Consider the following 22,600-nt stretch of genomic DNA (forward strand, 5'->3'; position numbering starts at 1 on the left):
AGGAGTTTGTTTGTTTTTTTTTTTATCTGGCTAGAGCTTTTTTTCTGATAGTGACTAGAAGCAAGTGCCTCCTGTGGATTACATTCTCTGTAGATACGGAGTTGTTAGTCTGTCAGAAACATCTTCCAAGGAAATACGAAGCTCTGCACAGCCCCTATACAGTACTGTATCAATGCAGCCGAAGAGCCACAACCTACACATATCCCTGAATCCCACCAGGCTTATTTCCTCAGACACAGCTGACATTTGGGCAACCCACGAATTAATAGTGTATTGTGCAGCTTCAAGAACAAAGCAAGAATTCGGAGCTACAGTGGTGGGACTGCGGTACTGGCACACCGGGCCCTGTTTCTGTGGGTAAGGCAGAGAGCATAGGCCAAGTTATAGTTCCTCCTCCCTCTCTGACCAGCTCTGTCTTGCACACCACAGCACAGTCACCATCACCTGACAGAGTCCAGTACTCGAGCTAACTTTTTGGAGCTAGTTAGTGTGCCCACACAACATCATCCCTGGAGACCGTGTTTTAAGCCGTACCCTCCCACACCAGGGCCCCGGTGTGGGTCCTGGAGCAGCTGACGTAGCCATGCAGGCTCATCTCAGCACCCGGTGTGTCCGGGGCTGCTGTGTGCATGGCAGCAGCACACCAGTGCCTCGGAGCATGCGGTGCTCCGAGGGAGCCTTGACACCTCCCTCCCTGAAGCCTGCTCCTCCGGGAAGGCTGCAAGCAGTGCTCTCGTACCGGATTGCGTGGGGTACATGCCAAAGAGACAAGTTACGTTATAACCTCAGCGCTAGTCCTGGAACATATAGGAATATGCTGTGCATATTGCTTTGACTAGCAAGTTGCTATTTAAAGTTCAGGGCAAAGCTTTAAACCCTGAAAAGGTTTTGACGTAATTGCTGGGGGCGTGCAGGGGGGGAACGAGACAACGATGAGCGACACGGACAGGACTTTTGAAAAAAGGAGTGAAAGCAGGATTACACACGAAACTTCAGTTTCCTAATCATTACTCACTGGAGCTTCTGGGTAAGCACTATCCCATATTTCCTGAAAGAGGTCAAATGCAAGCTGATCACCCCAGCTCTTCAATTTAATGCATCTATCGGGGTTAACAATGACTTGGGCATGAGATCAGTCACTTTACTTCCTATGGAAAATTCTCCTGTTCTCCATTAATAAAACAATTAAATTCCCTGCAGTGTAAAGTATTTATTGGTTAATTCTTCTTGGGAGTCACTAGTCTTGACTTTGTTCAATGTTTTGTAAAATTCAAGATTAGGCTCATTATATTAAGAGCAGGATTCAAATCTATTTCGAATCTCATAATGGCATCCTCTCCTGCCACAAAATCTTGTCCCAGACTGAATATGGGAAGACAAAACTAGTCCTTTTCAAGAAGCAGTCATCAAAGATCAATGACCACCAAAGCACTTTACTTGGGGGAAAAAAGAGAGAGGCCAAATTTCAAGATAGCACAGACAGTCAGTAAGACTGGAGTGCTTGAAGCTGGTGGAATTTTTTTAAGTCATTCACAAATACTATATCTACTCTTGACAGGTCATTTCATTCTATTTAGCACTTTTTATTCTCTATGGTTTATAAGCTCTTAAGAAAATGTAAGAGTGAGGAAAAGCTAACGCATCTGATAATGCACTATATCAGGCTGACAACCTAACTGAATTTCCCCTGTGGTGCCAGCAAAACGCTGTTCCAAAAAGTAATAATGCGTACGAAAAAGAAAAAAAAAGGAGAAAGGGGGAAAAAAAAGGATCATAGAGATCATGCCGTCACATTTAATTTCAGAGAACAAAACCTGAAGCTGATTTCTCTTTAGATCAGTTGTATACCAGTTGGAACATGGGTGCCTAGCACTGTGATAGAGTAATATGATCCGAGCTTTAAATAGCTGCCAAATAACCATGTGGTGGCTGGCAGCATTAAATGTGTTGCAATGAGAGTGATCTGTTTCAAAGTAAAGCCACATAACAGAGGATAAGTCAATGTGATGTGGTACAGAAAAGGAGGGGGCAACGTTTTTTGTTATCTTTCTGGGTTTCTTTCTGTTTTAAATGTGTTTCCATCTTAAAGATGCATTAATTTAAGGTCTTTTTCTTAACAGGTTTAAAACCTGAATCATGTGCAGGTCATTTCAGAGAACATCTCCTTGGGCACCCGGGCACAAGGTGGGGGGGGAACGGTGTGCCAGATGTGGAGTACCACCGCTGAGACCCTCCCGTTGCTGCAACCCAGTTCCCAGTGGCTGCCTCCCAGCCTGAAAGGCACCTTCCCTGTGCAGATGCTCCCAATAGCTCGCACCAAATGCATCCCTGGCAGTTTTTAGGAACAGATAAGGAGATCTATGGCAAATAACATGGGGTGACTTCTGCTCCATGCCCTCCCCTTATCCTCTCAGCAAAATGTGAGGCCCCTCTGGGCTGTTTGGGATGCAGGAAAAAGTTGGGTGCAGAGTTTGGAGGTGTCTGATATAGGAGATGCGGCCAGCCCTCCATTCCTTCTTACCTTCATGTCAAATGGCTCTCCTGATCCCTATGGTCAACGTGTCTTCTGGGTAGATGAGCCACATGGTGGACTGGAAAGTTTAAACTGGTAACATGAGTAAGAGACAGGGAGGGAAAAGCAGTACTGTGAAGACTTGTGATTCTTTATCCCTCCTGTCACTTTTGATCATAGATGACCGACTTCTGTTTTCAATTTCAGTGTCTCTACCAACTTCAGCAGCGTCAGACCAGACTTACTACAAGTTAACACAGCAGAACTTCATGTGAACATACACTATCTAGTCTTCACTGCCTGGAAACCACACTGCAAAAAGGACAGATACGAACAGGAGAGCCAGAGGAAAACCCAGCTGCCACATCAGAAGGTAAATAGCTCATTTAAGAGGTTCAGTATGACTTCTTAAAAGATAAGAAGCACAACATACTGTGCAGCCAGTAAGGCTTTTGCAAGAATGGGGACAGCAATACAGACACTACTTATAGATTGTTCTACTAGCAGTTTACTAGGACACTATATAGAGTACCGCTCAGTTGTGGCAGGTAGGCACCCTGCAGAGAAATAAAGCAGTGTTTATTTTGCATTTCCTCAAAGGAGAACGTTGCTTTAGCTCACTAATGTAAATGTCAGTAAACAGCCACACAATTCATGAAGGTCGACTCCAGTGACACCTCCAGCAGCCACCCCAATGAGTAACAAGGACAAACCAGGGCCAAATCCTTTTCCGACTGTTTTTGTCCGCAGCTGCCCTTGCCACATTGTGTCAGCGTGTCCCCCAGGAATCCACAACAGCTGCACAGCGGGCTGGCAGAGGGCATCGCAGAGGGACGCTCACCCTCATTTCTCTCCCTCCTTTCTCACCTCCACTCCCTCGTTTTCCCACTGCCTGCTTTGTGGGTGGTCAGAGTTTGCACTGGACAAGGGGATGATTGTCAGATGGAAAGTAATCAGGAAATGCTTCTTACCTACCTGTTCCTTTTACTATCGCTTTTCCAAACACATTACTTAAAAAAAAAAAAAATCTTTTCTTCCAATATGACCACAGGCTATTAAGCCAGCCAGGCAATTAAAAATAAAAACCCTCAAACCCTACAGGTTTGTGAGGAACACACTTCTTTCACCAATTTCACAGAATATTTTGATTACATTATGTAATCCCCTTTACGATCTTTTACTCAGCTCTAATCATGAAAATGCCTGCATCACCGCCAAGGATTTTCTAGACAAAAGCGTGTCTGGAAGAATGCCACGGAGAGAGTCTCCATAGCTGGCCTGTCTTCCCTGAGTTCTTACAAACCCATTCCCCTGCACATAGTTCTTCAAAGAAATCAGAAGAACAAGAGTTGTACTGTGCTTTTAGGCAATATCCGTACAGAAATGGCTCTCCACCACCCTTAACACCGTTCCGTGGTCTGCAGCAGCTGCTTGTTACACATCACGTGCTTGCTTCCCAACGTGCATGTCTTGGAGGGAGGAAGCAACCCGTCCCTACTGTTTCAGAAGGAACCTGACTCTCAGTTCTGCCATTAGGAGAAGAAGGTGGTATTCAATTAAAGCAAACAGATAGAGCTGCAGACTATTGCCAAAAGTGTGAGTGTGAGTGAAGAGCTTATGAGTACTCCAGCGATTTCTACTGACGCCAGAAAGGCTTCTTGAAGTTTCTAAGGAAACCCTCAGAAATACCTTGGATCTTCAACGGCCATTATGTCCACAGTCTGACCCAAAGCGTTGCCTCCAAGAGAGGCCGCCCCGCACACAAGAGCATAACTAATTTAGCTACATAATGGAGAGATTTCTGAAGCTGCAGATGGGCTGAATTAAGGGCTCCACGGGAGCCTCTTGCTCGCTCCTTGCAGAGTTTATAAGTTGCTGCTGCACACATAGTTAGGTTTGCTGGAAGAAGTCCAGCTCTGAGGCACCTCTCAATTCCTTCAGTTTCTGAAAGTTGCAAGTAAGTGGCTCAAGCATATTGCCCCTTCTAAGCTCTTGTGGAGAAGGACTCTCCCCTGCAGAGCAGCAGACAAGGTTTGGGAGGGGTACCTAGTCAAATAACTCTTGATTATTGAATTTACCTCCACAATTACCAGTGAGTATCTTGGACTGTAAAGGGGGTAAATACCAACAGATTGTATTATTTGAGAAACAGTACATGATTGTGTAATTAAGGGCAGGAATATAATACCGTATGCACAAGGGGCAGGGTTAATTTCAGCATTTCCTGACTAACCAAGGACATTATGGTGTAACCCTAATGTTCTCCTGATGGCTATTATTTATATGTAGTTTATATATATGCTTATGAATATTTGGTTAAAATTCACCCATCATACTCTCTGACACAGTAATTAAAAACACCATGTTAGCTGCCAATAAAAATATTTTTGTGATTTGGTAATTCTTCCAAACCTCATAGTCCCAGCTCCCCTACCTCCCATCCTTGTTGTCTTCCTGTTCTATAATGTATAAAGCTAATCTTGATGATAGAAAAATAAATAAGTAGCAGGGAAGGCTGGAAAGCTTCCAATCACAAAAGCTCCCCAAATGGAAGCAAAATCCAATCTGGCCCACCACATCTTCTAGGTGGGCACTCCTTTCCTGCCTTTTAGTGATGCTTTCAGTATTCATAACAGCTGTGGAATTAAGCATTATGAACAAGAAGAAACCAACATACAATCTTTACTTTCCCCCACCAGTCCCAAACTATCCTGTGTTGAGTTACAAAGTGAAAACCAACTAACTCTCAGATGGATTTAATTTCGGCTTGGGCCCAATGCCAAAGTTTCCCCACTGTTAAAACTCCACCCCATCTTTTCCATACCATGCATACAGTCCCATCCTCACCCCATCTTACAGATATATGCGCGCGCACACACACATACACAGAGAACCAGCCACTCCTGCAATACAGAACCAAACCCATCTCCCCTGCCGTCTTAGCTAGGGTCTTTGCTTTCCCTGGGATGACTAGTAGGCAAGTTGGATTTGGTCTATAATGCAGATGTTTAATACTTGGGAAAATGAAAGCTGCATAAAAAATACACTTTCGTGTCCTAGATATTGTCATCATAATAAACCTTTTTTAATAAAAAAGTAATTTTACACAACCAGGAAAATGTTTGTTGGAGAAGCCAATTATTCCATTCAATAATAAAAGGTTTAAAACTTGATTGAAATATTAATGCTATAATTGAAAGTACAATTTCAGCTAGTGATTTAACTGTGGCATAAGCATATTGGCATACAGAATCATGCAACAAACATGGATTTCAGAATACAGAAGTATACAGCTTTCAAATGCATATGGAAAAGAGAAATGTGTAACAGAAGCAGTTAAGCTTTTACATGTACAGACTAGCACCAGGTTGCTGTTCATGACAATTGTCTTCTCTCTCGTCCTCTTCCCATGGATGCTGCATGAACAACTGCACTCTATTTTTATAAGGTGCAGACATGTTTGCTTGTATTAAAGCTGAGGCAAGTAGTGGAAAACAGGAGAGGAGGTAGATTGAATTACTGTGTTCAAATGTTTGTTCTCTCCTCCACCTTGTACCATTCCCCACAAGCAGAAGCACAAAGTAAATGTTAAAAGACAAATGTATAAAGTGATGATTTGGCCCACTTCATGTTGGGCTTTTGGTTGCAGAAAATTTTTGCCTTCCTCTGTTTGCAAAACTGCAAAAATGCCGCTAATAGTACAACATGGAGAACCACGTGTGTACTTTCTAAAGAATTAAAAACAACTCGTTAGGACTAAAGCTGGTTTCTTCCTGTATTGAGTTTGGTGTCCTTTGCCCTTAAACAAGTAACAGAAGAACTTCTAGAAGTCTGCCTGCACACTTAGGATTGCCATAAAGGTAATCATGTATAAAATTGTGTTCCAATTTACACCTGTTATGAAGTTTCACTAGGATTCCTGTATTCCCTTCAGCGGTGTACGACTAGTCTGAGTGCAAATAAATGGCACGCCCTACCAACAAGAAGAGCATTCCTGCTAATAAAGCAAAAAACACTCCTATAGGAGCCAGCATGAAAGACCAGCCATAGCGTACATAAACAGCAAAGTCTGGGCAATCCATTTTTTTCATGTTTGTGTAGTTTTCCAGATCAGCCATCGCCTGGACCCAGATGACATACATCACGACTACCAGCGAAAACAGGACACCTGGAAAAGAAACACCAGGTTTTAACAACAGAGCGTGAGACAGAAGCTGGGTGCATTTACTGTAAGACCTAGAAACTCATCAACGTTTGAGGCCTCGTCTGCAAGGCACAGTCAGCCACCACTGGACATTTTTTGCCTTCGGCTTCCTCTAACAAGCACCATCTCCATCTTGCTTCTGATTTGCACAGAAACCTTTCCACGACAAAGGACAGATCTGCTTTTGGTAGGCAGACTGAAACACAGGTGTGTTTAGGGACAAAATTCAGGCAGGTATTTACTCTTTTGAATTCAGTAGTCAAGGGAGAGGGAAGAAGGGGGGGCGGGATGGGACAATCTGGAAAAAAGTATCTACTTTTCCTTCCCAAACGTTGACATTGTCTCTATCTCAGTCTTTCGGATGGTATATGAAAAGGGGACAGGGGTGGGAAATCTTTCTATCATCTTCACCTCTCTACATTTGCTTCTTTTTTCTTATGAAAAGGGCTTTGTTTGGAACATACGACCTTCAGAGTATTCTACTCAAATATTTTGCAGACAAATTCGGATGTATTTAATTCAAAATTCTCCACATTAGAAAAGAAGTTCCTAGTATAGGAACAAAACACAACAATAATGAAATAATAGCTACAAAGAAGGCTATTAGTATTATCCTCAGACTGGATACAACAGTTTCCTGGAATTAATCCACCACATAATTCACAGCCTTTTCCCAACCACTGCTCTCAAAAGGCCTTGGGATTGTTTACACATGATAGTAATAGGAGCACATGTCCTAACAAACTTTGTTAATCTCTTAGTTACTATGCACCAGAAGGAGATATAAGAAGAAAGTGCTTTCCAAAGTATCAGTTGCGTTTCTAATATTTCATTTCACTTTAGAGGAATGTGGACACTTGAGAAATGCAAGCCTGCAGCACAGATGCTCCAGCAAAAGATTTGCTGGAAAACTGAGGGCCCAAGTCTGAATTTTTTGCATGCTCCAGCCTGTACCCACTTGCTCCCTGAGCTCCAGCTGTTACAGCACAGCTGCAGCAGCAGGACTAGCTATTCCAACATTAAAATATCTGGGGGACACCACGCCATCATGTTTTTTCTCCCAGGATGTTTGGGTGCCACATTGAAACCATAAGCCAGTGCATACTCCTGGGAACATTTACTGCCAAACTTGAGTCTACAGGCTGTAGAACTGCAGAGTGTAAGTCAAAGGTATCTGTGGTCTTTTCCAGGTGAGAGCTCACAGTTCAGTGCTTGTGAAACTACCTTTTGAAGCCCACCAAAAAATGAGCCAAAGTAGTTAACCTGAGGCATAATCAATACATGACTGAAAATCCCAAAGGATGTGCATTTTTTATGAGGCTGAAAAAAACCAGAAAAACTAAATAAAGAAGAAGGCAGACTTATTTCCTGTCTACGAAATATACTTCCAGGATTACATTTTTTGCTAGGGCCTGAATTCCTAAAAAAGTTTGAAAAAAACAACACTCAACTCTAAAAGGCATAAATTCAATTTTGAAAGTATTTTACCTAAGTAAAACTCAATTTTGATGGCATCTAGTACTGCGCTTGTGTTAAACATGAAACTGGTGAAACAATCAGAGAGAAGGATCACCTTAGGGCCAGACATAAAGAATGAGAAATGAAATTGAAGACTTTCCAAATACAGATCAAATTGAGCAGAAGATTCCTATAACACAACACCTACTGATAACAGATAATGTAGGCAACATAGGAAAATTAGAACCAAACAAAGCTAGTAACTTTTATGCATTTCTTAACAGGTAGACCCTCTGTTTTGTCCATTTGGTCTTGTCTCCTAAGATGTTAGAGTACATCAGAAGCAGTGGTGAGAGCTGGGAAGCAGATCTTGTACTGCTATTATCACTAATGCATCTACTTAAAATGTTTGATGTTTAGGGCCAGAGGCATTAGTTCCATCCTATCCATTAAGCATTTCAGGTTATGCTTAAATTTAAGCACGTGTGCAAGTCTCTTTGACTTAAAGGGTTTTTCCTCCTGGCATCCACACTGATTGCATCAAAATACCTGATTCAAAGGCAAGTTATGAGCTTAATAAATGGTTACTAGAGCTTAAATATTTACCTGGTTGCTAGATTCCAAACGAATACTGTTGCTTTTCAGATTATATGATTTCATGTCTGTTTGCATTGTCTTATTTTAACAAAATGGAGGGACGGCAAGGGTTCAAGAAAGATTTGAAGGAAAAGCAGTATCAAGAACAGAGTACAATTTGTTCAGTGGACTGAGTAGCATGTAAAATTCAGATACACATAACTTATGATGTATTTTTTACAGGTCACGAGATACTAATTTGGTCTATGCATTATGAACTGCAATAGTCATGCCAAATAGCACCTTTTACGGTGTTTACAAAAATATAGATCAAAAGCTGGGTTTATCTTCATTTTATAGCAAGAAAAATGAGGCACAGAAACAACAGATCTGATATTCAGAGGTTCTAATTATCCAAGCTTTGCTCTTGACTCTGGCTTTCAAAGGAGTTTTGCTCCTCAAAGCCAAGGCAGATTTGCTTAACACATAACACATACCATAGCAGAGTTGCTAATAAATACAAGTATTCTGACTCCTCATCCCTCTACTTTGTGTGTACATCTACAGAATTTCTGTAACCTTCTGCTTTGGTTATTTATACCAGTCGGTGAAGCACCGTTCACTGGAGTGTACTTAAACAAAAGGAAAGCATTGGACTGAAGGCAGTACAAAATCTGACTAAGCAAATGTCTATCCCGGTCTGCTTAATTGTTTTAAACTAGCTCCCATCACTACAAAATCTCACTGCCTCAATTTGTATGTAGGGAGTACAGTATTTTTGAAAAAAATCATATATTGCAAAAAAAGCTTAACATTAGCCTATGTCTTTACATCACCCCCCATCACAAGATTTGGACTTGATTCTGAAGAATCTAGTACAGTCACTAGAATACCAGTAACTCAGAACCATCAGCAGCATCCATATACAACTGTAGAGAGGTCAGAATTAGACTCTTTACTGCTGGAAAGTATTTTCTTAGGTAAGTTTTATGCTGCTTGTGGAAAAGAATGGGGAGAATTCCTCTATTTATACAACTACACTACTGCTATTCCATCCTACTTCTGTATCCACAAGTTTGCTTCACTAGCTTGTCTCTTTCCTTCACAATACTAGTTATGCCAGTAAGAGTTGAGAAAGCATCCATTACAAGTGTAATAGGAATGTCTGTTCATTATGGAGGAGAATATACTAAAATGAATATATATTTACTCTGGGAAATCTGTTCCTGCAGTCTTGCACTGACTATCTATTCTGAATGTCATGAACTCTCACAGCCAAGATCCAAGACAAAATTACTGAGATTGAAAAAAAAACCCCACAATTTCATGAAGCAAATATTTTTAGGAACAATGTGTGCTATGATGTATTTCTACATTTTCGGCATTTAGACCTTTTGCATAGTGTGCGGGTGTCCATTTGCCCTTGCCTTTTAGTGAATACAAAATAGAACAGCAGCTGCATAAATCAGAAATGATGGGGGAAATTATTCCTAGAACATGAAATATGTCTGAGAGAGATTAAGACAAATAAATACTTCCCTCCTCCTCCTTTTTCTTTCTTTTTTTCCATTTTGCATTTTTTTAAGAACACACATGTCTGATACACAGCTCTGTGCAGTGTGATAAGACGTGGACTTCTCTGAGGTCACTCTTTTCTGTCTTTTGCATTTATTCTTTTGAATTTATTTCAAACAAATACTTGTGCACATTGCAGAGGAGAAAGAATACGGAACCTTTAGAAATGTCTATGAATTCAAGAAGCAGTTTGCTGGCCTTTAGTACTTATTCTTCCCACGTATAAATGCCTTTCACTTGTCAATGGTGAATGGCTGTTTATGGCATGAATCTTTTGCTATGTAGACATGAAGACAACAGGTGCTGGAAAGAATGATGTGAGCTTTTTACTCATGCCTAGAAGTTCAGAACTCTTTATCTCACTTGAGGAAATCTTGTATGTGTGTGTATATATACATTTTTTTTTCAATTGCATTTTTCTGTCCTTGTCCTTATTGCAGATTCTACCACCTACCTTGGCCTCTTGTGACCTTTATTTAAAAAGTATGGTTGACATTCGACTCTGAAGTACGTACAGAGGATCCCACTTAAAAGTTATGGGAGTTGGCACACATCTCTGAAGACAGATTTTTGTCCTCATCTAGGAGCTAGAATTAAAATATCAGCTTTTTTTCACTCATTTGGCAGGAAGCAGAAGCCATACTTGTACTTCTAATCTTGCTTCCTCATAAGGGTGTGATTCCATAATGCTTTGTGCCCATCCTGGGGGCTTGGTTGTTTGCCATCAGTACAACAGGACAGTTTTCACCACCACCTAGGCAGGAACAGGCCCAGGGTAATAATGGATTTTAGTGAAGGCTGCTTTAAGTGATTATTTTTGTGGCAGCTTTCCCTTCTTTTCCTATGACCTTTGAAGCACCTATAAGGTTTTTTACAGTTTGCACTACTGTAGCTGCTCTTGGTCCATCCTCTGATACCACAGACAAGGAGGTGAGGCCGCAAAGACAGCGCTCAAGTCACTGACTACGGTGGTGTTGAACTGACACGCGCTTTCTCCCCGCAGTTGTAGCATCTGTAGTTTCACCTGCAGCCTCAGACAGCTAATAGGGTTACAAAGCTTAATAGGGAAAGCTGCTAGTCAATAAGCTGCCACCAATACTAATAATTGTGTGTGCCTCCCCATTTGTGGTAGTTCAGCTGCACCACTCAGCAGGAGAAGCTTGCAGCCTTTCTTAAAGATCAGGATGAAGAAAAGGCAGGTGTGTGACTCTGCCACAGCTCAGACATCAGAATTGCTCTGTGGGTAGGTTTGCTGCTATTCTGAGCCCCAGATATGCGACACTGTGGAGAGGTTTCTGAGGTTCCTTTGGCCCTGGGAGACCCTTTGCAGTTCATCCACAGGGGCACCAGTGATGCTGGCAGAGAGACCCTGAGTCCCTGAGTGGGTAATTAAATCTCCAAGGGTGAGAGGAAGGGCATGGGGCCCAGGTGATGATGGTATCAAACCTGCTGCCCAAAGGATAAAAACTGTGCAAAAGTTGGTATACACTGTGCATCAGCTCCTAGCTTTCTAGTTGGTGTCACAAGCAGGGCTTTGGCTTCTGTGACCACGGGACCCTCTTTGAGATACAAGGACTGATGGGGAGAGGCGAGATCCACCAGACAAGATGGGGAAAGAAGAGATGCAAGCAAGGATCATTGGCTGATGGACATCAAAGCCTCCACATAAGCAGGGGAAAGAGAATAGAGAGCATATGCATAGGACAGAGCAATGTGGGAGGCTCGTACACTTCCACTGAGAAAGCACCACAACTGAAAGCCCATCCTAAAGGAATGTACATAAAGGAACGCAGTGTTGGAATAATACAGGAGGAATTTAAGTCCATGCAGTCACTGGATGATGGATGATGCTACTGCAGCTGCAAACATGGTGCGACAGCTTGCTTGATTGGAATGCTTTGCTGGATGGACACAGACTCTAAGAACGGGCAGTAAAGGTGGGGTGAGATAGCTGCAGTCTGCACAAAGAAATGTCTTGAATGGACAGAGATCTTCTAAGTAACAGGAGTTTATGGGTTAAGATCAAAAAGGTGGATAAAAAGGGCATGGTCATGGTGGGCATCTGCTACAGGCCACCCAATCAAGAAGAGGAAGTAGACTAGAAAAATATCATTACGATTTCTGGTTCTCATGAGTGACTCAGCCACCCCAATATCTTCTAGAAGGCCAACACTGCAGAGAGGAAGCAGTCCAGCAGGTAGGTAGCTGGACTGCATCAAGAATAACTTCTTGAAACAGGTGTGGAACAGACCAACTGATGGAAGTGCTTTGATGGACCTGCTACTCACAAATAAGGAAAAACTGGTGTTAGCTGTGGTTATAACAGCCATGAAATGGCGAAGTTATGTATCCAAGGAGGAATATAGAAGGTGAGTAGGAGATTAAAAACCCAGAATTTCAGGAGAACAGACTTCAGCATGTTCAGGGAACTGGTAGGCAGGATCTTAAGGGAGGCTGTCCTGAAGGACAAAGGCTGCCCTGAAGGACAAAGGGGTCCAGAACAACTGGTTGTTCCTCACAGGCAACTTCCTTAAAGCACAAGAATGGTCCCTTTCAGTGTGCAAGAATTCAAGCAGTTCTGGCAGAAATGAAAGTTCACCTCATACAGAGCTGCATTAGCAAGAACACAGCCATCAGGTTTGAAAATATAATTATTTCCCTTTACTCAGCACTTCTGACATCATATCTGGAAAACTGTGTCCAGTTTGAGGCTCCCTGGTGAAAGAAAGATACTGATGAACTGAGGTCATGACCATCAAGATGTTTAGGGGATGGAGGACAAGGAAAGGCTGAGTGAGCTGGGGAGTTTTAGTCTATCAAAGAAAAGAGTCTTCATCTTTCTAAACAGAGTTATAGAGAAGATAGGGATAGACTCTTTAGAGACCTGTATGCTGAAAGAATGAGATGCAATGGTCACAAGGTGCAGCAAGGACAATTTCAGGTGGATACAAGTGAAAAAAAAAAACAAAAAAAAACATTCTTCACAATTTAGTTGGTCAAACTGGGACAAGTGCCCAAAGATGCTGTGGAACATCAATTACTGGAGCTTTTAGAAACTTGACTGGATAAAGTTCTGAGCTGCCTGATCTAACTTTGAAGCCAGCTCTCCTTTGAATGGGAGGTCAGACTTGATTGCCACAAAAGGTCCTTTCCAACCTAAATTTACTATTGATGTCACTCAGGATCTCTGTTTAGGCTCCTTCCACAGGTCCCTTCAAAAGGCAAGTATATCTGCCTTAGCACAGATAAGGTGAAGTGTCCACCCGAGAGATTGTTTCTTACTATTGACAACAGAAGTTTAAGCAGCTGGTTCATACAAAACACTTAGCTTTCAGATGGCTGAACAGCTGGCAGGAATCCCATTGCCAATAATATCTTCAGCTGCTTTCTGAACCCTAAGATGGCACAGCAGACCAGGCTACAAGCTGTTCATTTCAGTTGAGGCAGAGCTTTTATCTGCTACGTAATTTGTCAGTTAAGGTTGCAAAAGGATACAGATACTTCAGTCCAATAACAGGTAGTAAAATTTCTTCATGTAACATTTTTTTTTAACGATACGTAAGTAGGAAAATGACTGATCTTCCTTCTTCCAAACTTCCACAGAGCAACCACCTTGTCTAACTTCTTTCTCAGAAGCCTACTGTTGTCTCCAATATAATAGCTACTTAAACTTTGTGGTAAGACAGCATCCAGGTCCTTTCAAAACAATGTATATAATTCCTTTTTATCTTCAAATCAATATGCTGCTTTCTACCTTAAAGAACTCTAACTTCACCTATAGTCTAAGTCACATTGCATCTTTTCATTTTCCTGTTAGGTCTGTGTTTAAATAGATGCACACCTTGGCTGCATCCTGATCCCATGTTGGTATGAGTGACAAATATGCACAAATTCTCATCACTCTCCCCTTCCATGCCCTGTTTTCCTTTGGGAGGCAATAAATGAACGGGCTTTCTAGTCCTGAAGGAGATAGATAGAGGAAGGGGTCAAGGCAGCAGGGCACACAGTAGAGCACACCACCCTGCCTTCTAGAGGCAGGCTAAAACACTCCACTTCTACATCAGGTTCTGCCTTATCTTGCTCTGCCCCCAGGTTATCCCGCATTTAAGAAATTAACTACTGTGGAGAGAAAGATAGATAGCAATTTCATGCTGTCATACGTTTGGGTCTGAGAATCTCTCCTACTCTCCATTTAATATGATGGACCATTGATCAGTAACACCACAGGAAACTGAGTTGTTGACCTACACATCCCACAGGACATCACTTTAACTACTGACAATGCAAAGTATTTATAAGCTCTTCTTATGTCAGTATGGTCACTCCCACCAGCATGATTTCAGTTCATGATATAACTAAACCCCCACCTTGGCTACAGTACTTGTGAGAAGAACTGACAGCAACAAACTTTTTTAAATGTTTTTGTGGGTGATCTGAAGTGTTGGATAGGACAAGGATATTTACAGCAAGTACCTTCCCCAAGTAGCCCTGCCCTACTGGTGGGAATGGGAGTAGATTCAGAAGAGCTTGGTCAGGAACTATGTCCTTACCCAAGCCAAAATGTCTTTTGCAAGCTGAATGGATCCAGGGTCCTATATTCTGCTGCCACCACTACCTTTTGGCAAATCATAGCAGGACTTTACTGATTATCTTTGCTTTTCAACAATAACAATGGTAATAGTAAAAATAACACAGCTCTTCTGTGAAGTCCTGATTGAGAACAACCCTGAAGTTGAAAGATACTACATATGTAGAGAGTAAAAACTCAGGATTTCCCTTGAAGAACATCTGCTCTATAGGGACAAAGGGCGAGAGGGGCAAAGAGACAGGCCCAAGGTCACACACTGGGATAATAAAGCTGACTTAACTTCACACACCTAAAAAAAAAGTCTTTCTAGATTCCCTCAGTAAAGGAAAGAAAGGTGTAAGGTTCCTCCATAGTGCATTCATCTGATCCAATTAGGCCCTCTTTCAGGATGAAAGGAATCCCCAGCTGGGGAAATTTCTTACATACCTACTCTTTTTACTGCCAGTGAATGTTACTGCCTCTTGCAGGCCTCCTAGGGAAGCCAGGGGAGGATGGTGCAGACTTGGCAATCTAACTCTCCTCTGCCTAAACGAGGGCAGATGAACTGACTCAGAGAACACACACATTGCTTCACACCTCTGCCCATCGGTTCCTGGTGTCTTTCAAGTGCCCTTTTCCTCTCTAACAGCCTCTGCTACTTTCTAGTGACAGCTGAGGTTTTTTACAGATTACAAATGCAGTAAAAGAGCAGGACTCACATGGGCTCTTACCCTGCAAATTAGTGACAAAAAGCATTGAAATATTTTAGGATTTTCAACCGACTATGAATATTTCTTGTATGTCTTTTAAAGGTGTGGAGGAGTAATTCTCAAGGGATCAAATGCAACTATGCAGGAGTATTTTTCAGCAAAAATGTTATAAAATATTTCACACACTTCACTGAGGGTCCCTTAAAAGGGAATAACGATCACTAGCTGCATATAAAGCTGCAAGGTGAAGTGGGTAAGCAAGGTCAGCAGATCAGTAACAGAAGCAGAAAGAGAGCCCAGGCCTTTTGGTCCTGATACGAGTGGCTCTACCCTGTAACACAGTACTGCTCTCACAGGGCTGCCTCTCACCAGGCTTTATATGAAGGATAACTGTGATTGAGCACATACTATCATTTACGTCCCACACAACTCTATCTTACACATCTGTGTGACATCTTCACAGACTTTTCAAGGTTAACTGAACAGCGTTGCAGAGAGCTGCCCATATCAGCTGAATCCTGGAAGAGTGCATCCTCCATAGTATGTACGGGTCGTGAGGAAGGAGGGAATTCAGTTATTTGTTATCTTTCATTCACAGAGGTTTAGAGCTCCCACTTACTCATTTATGACAACTATTTTGTGTACTACAATCACATCCAAAACATTTCTCCTATATTGGTCATGTGAATGCGCTCTGTCTTCCTACTTCTTTAGACCCCACTGTAATCATCATTTGTGTCACTGATAAAAAAACACTTCTCCTTAGCTAAAGCCCTTGACAATCCTATAAAGCAGCATCCCTAAATATGCATTATTTTTCCTGATAAAAAAGTAGATTGAAATTGCAGTATAATTCCATTATTTCTCCTGGATTTTTTTAATCTTAATCCAAAAGCAGCTTTTTGAATAGCTTCATGACTAAATAACTGTGGAAATAATTGTCTCCAAGGCAGGCACTCCACAAGCCAAAGGACAGAAGCATATGTTTTTTCTTTCTTTTAACCACGATTGGTAAAACTTTTGGTCAAGGGAAAAGGAAGAAATACCTCATCCTTTCTATTCTTTAATTGACTGACCAAACAGTATACCCACCAGCAATGATGAAAAAGCCTCCTCCTGCTTTGTACAGAATGTGGCTGGCAAAAGGAGCTGCACAGATGATGAAGAAACTAGCCATCACAATAGTGAGCACTCCCAGGAGCATAAGAACTGTCCAGAAACCTCGATAAACTGGAGAAAGGAAAGAAGGAAAAAAGGAATACAACACTTTTTCGAACTCAAAACAAGTGACATATTTGGCTAACAAAGATTTTTCTTTTCCCCTTCTCTTTCCACTTGCCTTATTAACAAATGAAACATTCACCCTGTTGTGCATATACATTACATATCATGTGGACCAAATTAGGTTTGAATGCCAGTCCTTATCAGATGATCATGGAAAATAAGTTGTACGTTGCCACAAATCAAATCCGTCTGCTTAATATTTAGCAGTGACTTGCAAGATAGCAACTTAACCAAATCTATGCTCTTTAGAAAATGGTACAGCAAAGCTGTAGCAATGATTCTTTGTGATAAATGATTGGACTGACAGGATACAATTGTTTTACCAAAATTGTCTGGGAGAAGTGGAGAGCTGCAAAATCTTGACATTCTTAGTGCTCAGACCATAGCACCAGTAGTAATCTGTAAGTTCTCTACAATTTATAACGCGATAATTCTCCTTACATATATTCAATAGACAGAAATCTAAAGCAGGACAGGAGAGAAAGTCAAAACACATAAATTGGGTTTCTGAAAAACAGTTAAGTATTTTAAACCAGCCTATTCCTGCTCTAAAGCTCTTTGTACTTTATTAAATTTAAAATGTGATGTTTCAGAAGCCCCTGTTAGGCAGTGCCAAGCAGTGCTGAATTAACGGATGCAGCTGGTGATAAATGAGCCGAGAGTTTTGTGACATACTCTGGCCAAAAGAGTCTTTCTAACAATTATTTTTTAGCTGGTTAATTGCATATCCATTTAACAAAGTCATCATTTTACAAATGCTACAAGAGTGACATAAATTTCTCCCATGAATTTAAAAATTGGTACATTAACACAACCCATTAGTAAAATTATGAGTTGCAAAGATCTCCATCGTCAGATCTGAAAATCTTGAAGCACTGACAATTCAGTCAGTGAAAAACATTTCCACCCAGTGGAGGGAAAGCATATAAGCCAGCTGGCAAGTCAGGAAAAATGAGTCACAAAAGAAACTGCCACTTATCATTTGACAGCACCTATTTACTGTTATGCAAAACACAACCAAGCAACTATTATACTCGTTCATATCCTGAAAGTTTCAAATTCATACTGGTTGTTAGATCCAGCTATTCTGGAATAATTCAAGTTTGCTCTCATCTGAAATCTAAAGGTGCACTAGACATTCTCAGCTTCTGCTTCCCACTAATGCATTCCAAAAATTTATAGCTTTTAACTTGACCAGCTTAACTCGTATTAAAGTATACACCACCTTGCTTCTATCAGCCTTGTAAATGTATTAGCTAGATCACGTTCAACACATCACATTAGCCACACTTCTTAAATAACATCCTTTTTAATCCAGGCAAACATTCAGAGACGTAATTTTCCACCACACTGATCAGCAGATTTGGGCATAGGAAGGATGAATGTATCTGAAAGTAGCTGGCAGAGGCATTAAAATTGTGGTTTGGTTTATACCCAATACATGTCTTCTTTCCACATAAACAAAAAAATACAGAAATAGTAGGTAAGAAATAAGGCTATGGCTCAGCAAAGCAGTTAAGTATATGTTCTGCTGTAAGTACCCTATCTCTTATGGGATTTAGGCACCTGTTTAAAGTTAAACACATAGTTAAATGACTCACTTAATGCAAACGGACAGTGAATGGAGACCTAGAAAGGTAAATCTCTCAGGTCCTTCAGTCTTGGGTCTCTGAAGCAATTTCAGATTATTTTACTCATGGGGCTACTTTGCTAAGCTTCATCGCAGTCCCCAAGTCCATGGGACATTACTTCCTCATTTAAAACCTAATGCTGCTAAATCAGTCTATAACCACCCAACTCTTTTACATGAATGGCCCAAGGTACTTCAAAGTCATGCTACATAATAGGACACATTGGCCAAAATGGACCTTGAAAAAGCTTTCTTCAATATCATTATGGTCAGTCACCTAAGTCATACAGCACTGTTTCTATTTTCTCAATGCATGAAGACACAAGATTCTCCAGCACTACAAAATCAGTATCCAATTTCATTATCCGCTCTTCATACAGGAAGCTTTGAAGTCTGCTTTTCATGAAATTTTACCAGAAAAGCTTGATTTGTTCCTGGAAATGGAACACAAAAGGAGTACAAATGTAACTGATGAAAATTTGTTTAAACCTCTCTGTAACTATACAAGAGAAAAGCTGCTTTTCTGCTCCAACAGCATAACTATTTTATGCATTATATATGAAATACTTATTTGACCTAGCTATGACCTGAAATAAGCTTCCATTCTATCTCTCTAGAAATAATTATTCACTCTAGAGAATCATGGATAAATTCTGATGATCCTAATACTTGTTTATCCAGCTAACTCCATCATAGAATCATAGAATCATAGAATCATAGAAAGTTTTGGGTCAGAAGGGACCTCTAGAGGTCATTTAGTCCAACCCCCCCGCAGCGAGCAGGGACACCATTAACTAGATCAGGTTGCTCAGAGCCCTGTCCAACCTGGTCTTGAATGTTTCCAGGGATGGGGCCTCCACTGCCTCTCTGGGCAACCCGTTCCAGTGTTTCACAACCCTCATTGTAAAGAATTTCTTCCTTATATCTAGCCTAAATCTACCCTGTTTTAGTTTAAAACCATTACCCCTCGTCCCGTCACTGTTGTCTCTACTAAAAAGATTGTCCCCATCTTTCCTATAGGCTCCCTTTAAGTACTGAAACATCATCAAACATCAATCAGAAAATAGAGTATAGTTGACAGGTAAAAAGTCCACAGTACTCCCAAACCTGTGACTTTTCAAGCAAAAGACCACCCCCTCTAATTTGCAAGACAGTAAGTTATTTGGACCATTTGTGGCACAGGTCTGATGAAACATGCTAAGAGCATTTAGACTTTTTCTTTAGTAAGGGAATCCAAAAGCAACCACTTTTCTGCAACGAAGGCTTCACTTATTTCATACTCAGACCGTTTTTGCTCAGATCTTATTTCCCATCTTTGCCTACATGGGCAACATCAGTTCCTACAGGGCTAATCATTTAAAATTACAATGCAGCCCTACTGCTGTCATTTAGCTTAGCTGGCATCTATAGATGAACACAAAAGAGCTGGTTGAAATTAAACCTTCCTAAGAATGAACTTGCTCTTCAGGTCAAAGACTTTGCTGCTCTGAGAGGGAGGTGAACCATGACAGATAAAATGCAACAGAAGAGGCTGCTTTGAACTATGCTTCTTTATATGCCATGAAAAGGGCTGACACTGTGATCCAAGCAGCCTGTTTCAAGAAATAATGGTTCAGTGTGCCTATACAAAGTGTTAACAGATGTTTGCACCATTTTAAGTCTCACTGAGGAAGTTTATGAGATAGCCCGTGCTCTGATCCACACAACAAGGAGTACCCTTGCCTCTGCAAGGTATTTCACATGTATGTTTGAGTTAGCTACCTCAAGTACATTATTCCAAGTGTTTCCTACAACAGTAGAAATAAAGTACAAGCACTATCGCAGAGTCTGAGGTAAACCTATCTGCAGTGTTAATCTTAGATACCATTGCTCTGTGTTGCAAAAGTGCTAAACAGAAGGTTCTGTAACTTGTCTTGGTAAGCTGCCCCTTCGTTGGGGCACAGAATTTGCCTTGGCAGTGACAGGCAAGCCTAAAAATAAGATAGTACTTAGAGGAAAACAGGAGTACACACGGTATGCTTGTCTTTGAGCTCTGCACTGTTCAGCCTGTATACTACAGGAACATTATACCTGCAGTTTATTCCTCCAGAATTGCATGGCCTGTACTTGCTTTTCCCTCTAAAGATCCTAATTCAGATTCCTCTGGAGACTTCGGCATCATTTGAAAACTAGAAGAAGTATCTGGTTTTGAGAAAGGGACCGAATTCTGGAGAAATGGCTGAAAATTCTCAAAAGCCCCCTTTTCTAGTATAGTAAATCCCAGCATTGATTATAAACTGAAGCCACAGATTCTTACTTTAAGATGTTACTCGTGCATGATATGAAAGAGAAGTAATAATATATTTGAAAAAGTTACACAGCTGTGTCACCTGCAATGCACGCTTATTGTGTAGTAGCCATGCACAACTCAGAAGCTCTGTAGTGGGTTATTCAAGAACAGGTTAGCTAATGACATGATGCAACACCCATTGACAACCAGAGATGTTTACACCGACCGCATGAAGCCATATAAAATATTTTATTGCCCTTGCTGACTTCAAGTGCTTTAAAATCGCAGCCATCAGCCCATACATTTCCTATGGCCTATCAAAAAACCTCCAAGCCACTTAATATTGATTTTAATATCAAACACGAATTCTTAAGTACTACAAAGCTGAAAAACTTTTTGAAGCATCTGTGAGTACAGTGCTGCACAAACATTACCAAGGACAGGCAACATGACTTAGAAAAGTTGCCTTGAATTTTCACCCACAAGCTCCCATGCTAAAGTGACCCTTTCCTGTGATTCCACTGTGGATTGTATTTTAGAATACGTCTTTTTTACCCCTCTGTTTAATATAAGATTGTTGTGGAAGGACCTACACTGGGGCAGTTTGTGAAGACCTGCAGACCGTGGGAAGGACCCACGTTGGAGAAGTTTGTGGAGAACTGTCTCCCGTCAGAGGGACCTCACGTTGGAGCAGCAGAAGAGTGTGAGGATTCCTCCCCCTGAGGAGGAAGGAGCGGCAGAGACAACGTGTGATGAACTGACCGTAACCCCCATTCCCCGTCCCCCTGCGATGCTCGATGCTCGGGGTCGGGGAGGAGGTAGAGGAATGGGAGTGAAGTTGAGCCCAGAAAGAAGGGAGGGGTGGGGGGAAGGTGTTTTAAGATCTGGATTTATTTCTCATTATCCTGCTCTGCTTTGGTTGGTGATGAATTAAACTCCCTTTTCTCCCCAAGTTCTGTCTGTTTTGTCCATGACAGTAATTGGTGAGTGATCTCTCCCTGTCCTTATCTCGACCCTCGAGCCTTTCATCATATTTCCTCTCCCCTGTCCAGTTGAGGAGGGGGAGTGACAGAGCAGCTTTGGTAGGCACCTGGCATTTGTCCAGGCCAAACCAAAACAAAGAGATATCAAAATGCTTTTGACAAGAGGTATTAAAATGCCACCCACAATATAAAATACAATGAAAGGTGAAGTGCCTGAACTGCTCTAAATCAGGAGCATCTTCCCTGCAGATAAACAGCTGTAAATGAAATCACACATCTCAGCAGCAGCGCAGAAGACATACCTGGCAACACAGTACACCTTGGAAAACTTTTCTCAGTTACACTCAGTACCCTTTACTATCCCTTAGTAGTAACATACTTTTTTTTAAATAATCGTAACAGTAAAACAAATATAATATTCACAGTATGAATACATTGGTTTTTTAAATCCTCCTTGCTTTATCACTGCTTGGTAGCTGGGGAGTTGTCCCTTAATAAATGTACTGTATTACAATCTCTCATGGGCAATTATGTGACTGTATTTTGTAACAGCATTTTTTTGCCCTAGAAATAGGCTACTGCTAAAATTTCACGGTACGATTTTTATTTCCAGGTTTCATTGCTGATGTTTTCTAGGTTACTTTAGGTTAATTTCAACCTAGTAACAAACCTGCCAATAAATTTAATCACATCATTTTAGATGTAATAGTTGCTGAATGAGGATTTCACTTCAGTCCTATAAATATTCTGTATTCTACATTATATTAAGCACTACCTCAAATGCTGGCAACATGCCCAGGACTGGACAAAATAAGATACTAATGGTGAGGAA

The 22,600-nt window shown here is 41.2% G+C and overlaps 1 protein-coding gene across 5 annotated transcripts in view; it reads right to left on the reverse strand.

Moving 5' to 3' along the window:
• Positions 1–5,685: 5,685 nt before the first annotated feature.
• Positions 5,686–22,600, reverse strand: part of TMEM182 (transmembrane protein 182) — a 33,598-nt gene continuing 16,683 nt past the window's right edge. For 4 of the 5 annotated variants that reach the window (XM_075437759.1, XM_075438002.1, XM_075437853.1 and 1 more), the window contains 2 exons: positions 16,695–16,832; positions 5,686–6,680 (listed from right to left, as the gene is read on the reverse strand). In XM_075437759.1, coding sequence (XP_075293874.1) covers positions 6,457–6,680; positions 16,695–16,832 — 362 coding nt within the window. In that variant the 3' untranslated portion in view covers positions 5,686–6,456. The remainder of the gene's footprint in view (positions 6,681–16,694; positions 16,833–22,600) is intronic. The other variant, XM_075437926.1, reaches the window with a different exon arrangement.

This window comes from Opisthocomus hoazin, chromosome 1, assembly GCF_030867145.1.
Source record: "Opisthocomus hoazin isolate bOpiHoa1 chromosome 1, bOpiHoa1.hap1, whole genome shotgun sequence".
NCBI classification, from domain to species: Eukaryota; Metazoa; Chordata; class Aves; order Opisthocomiformes; family Opisthocomidae; genus Opisthocomus; species Opisthocomus hoazin.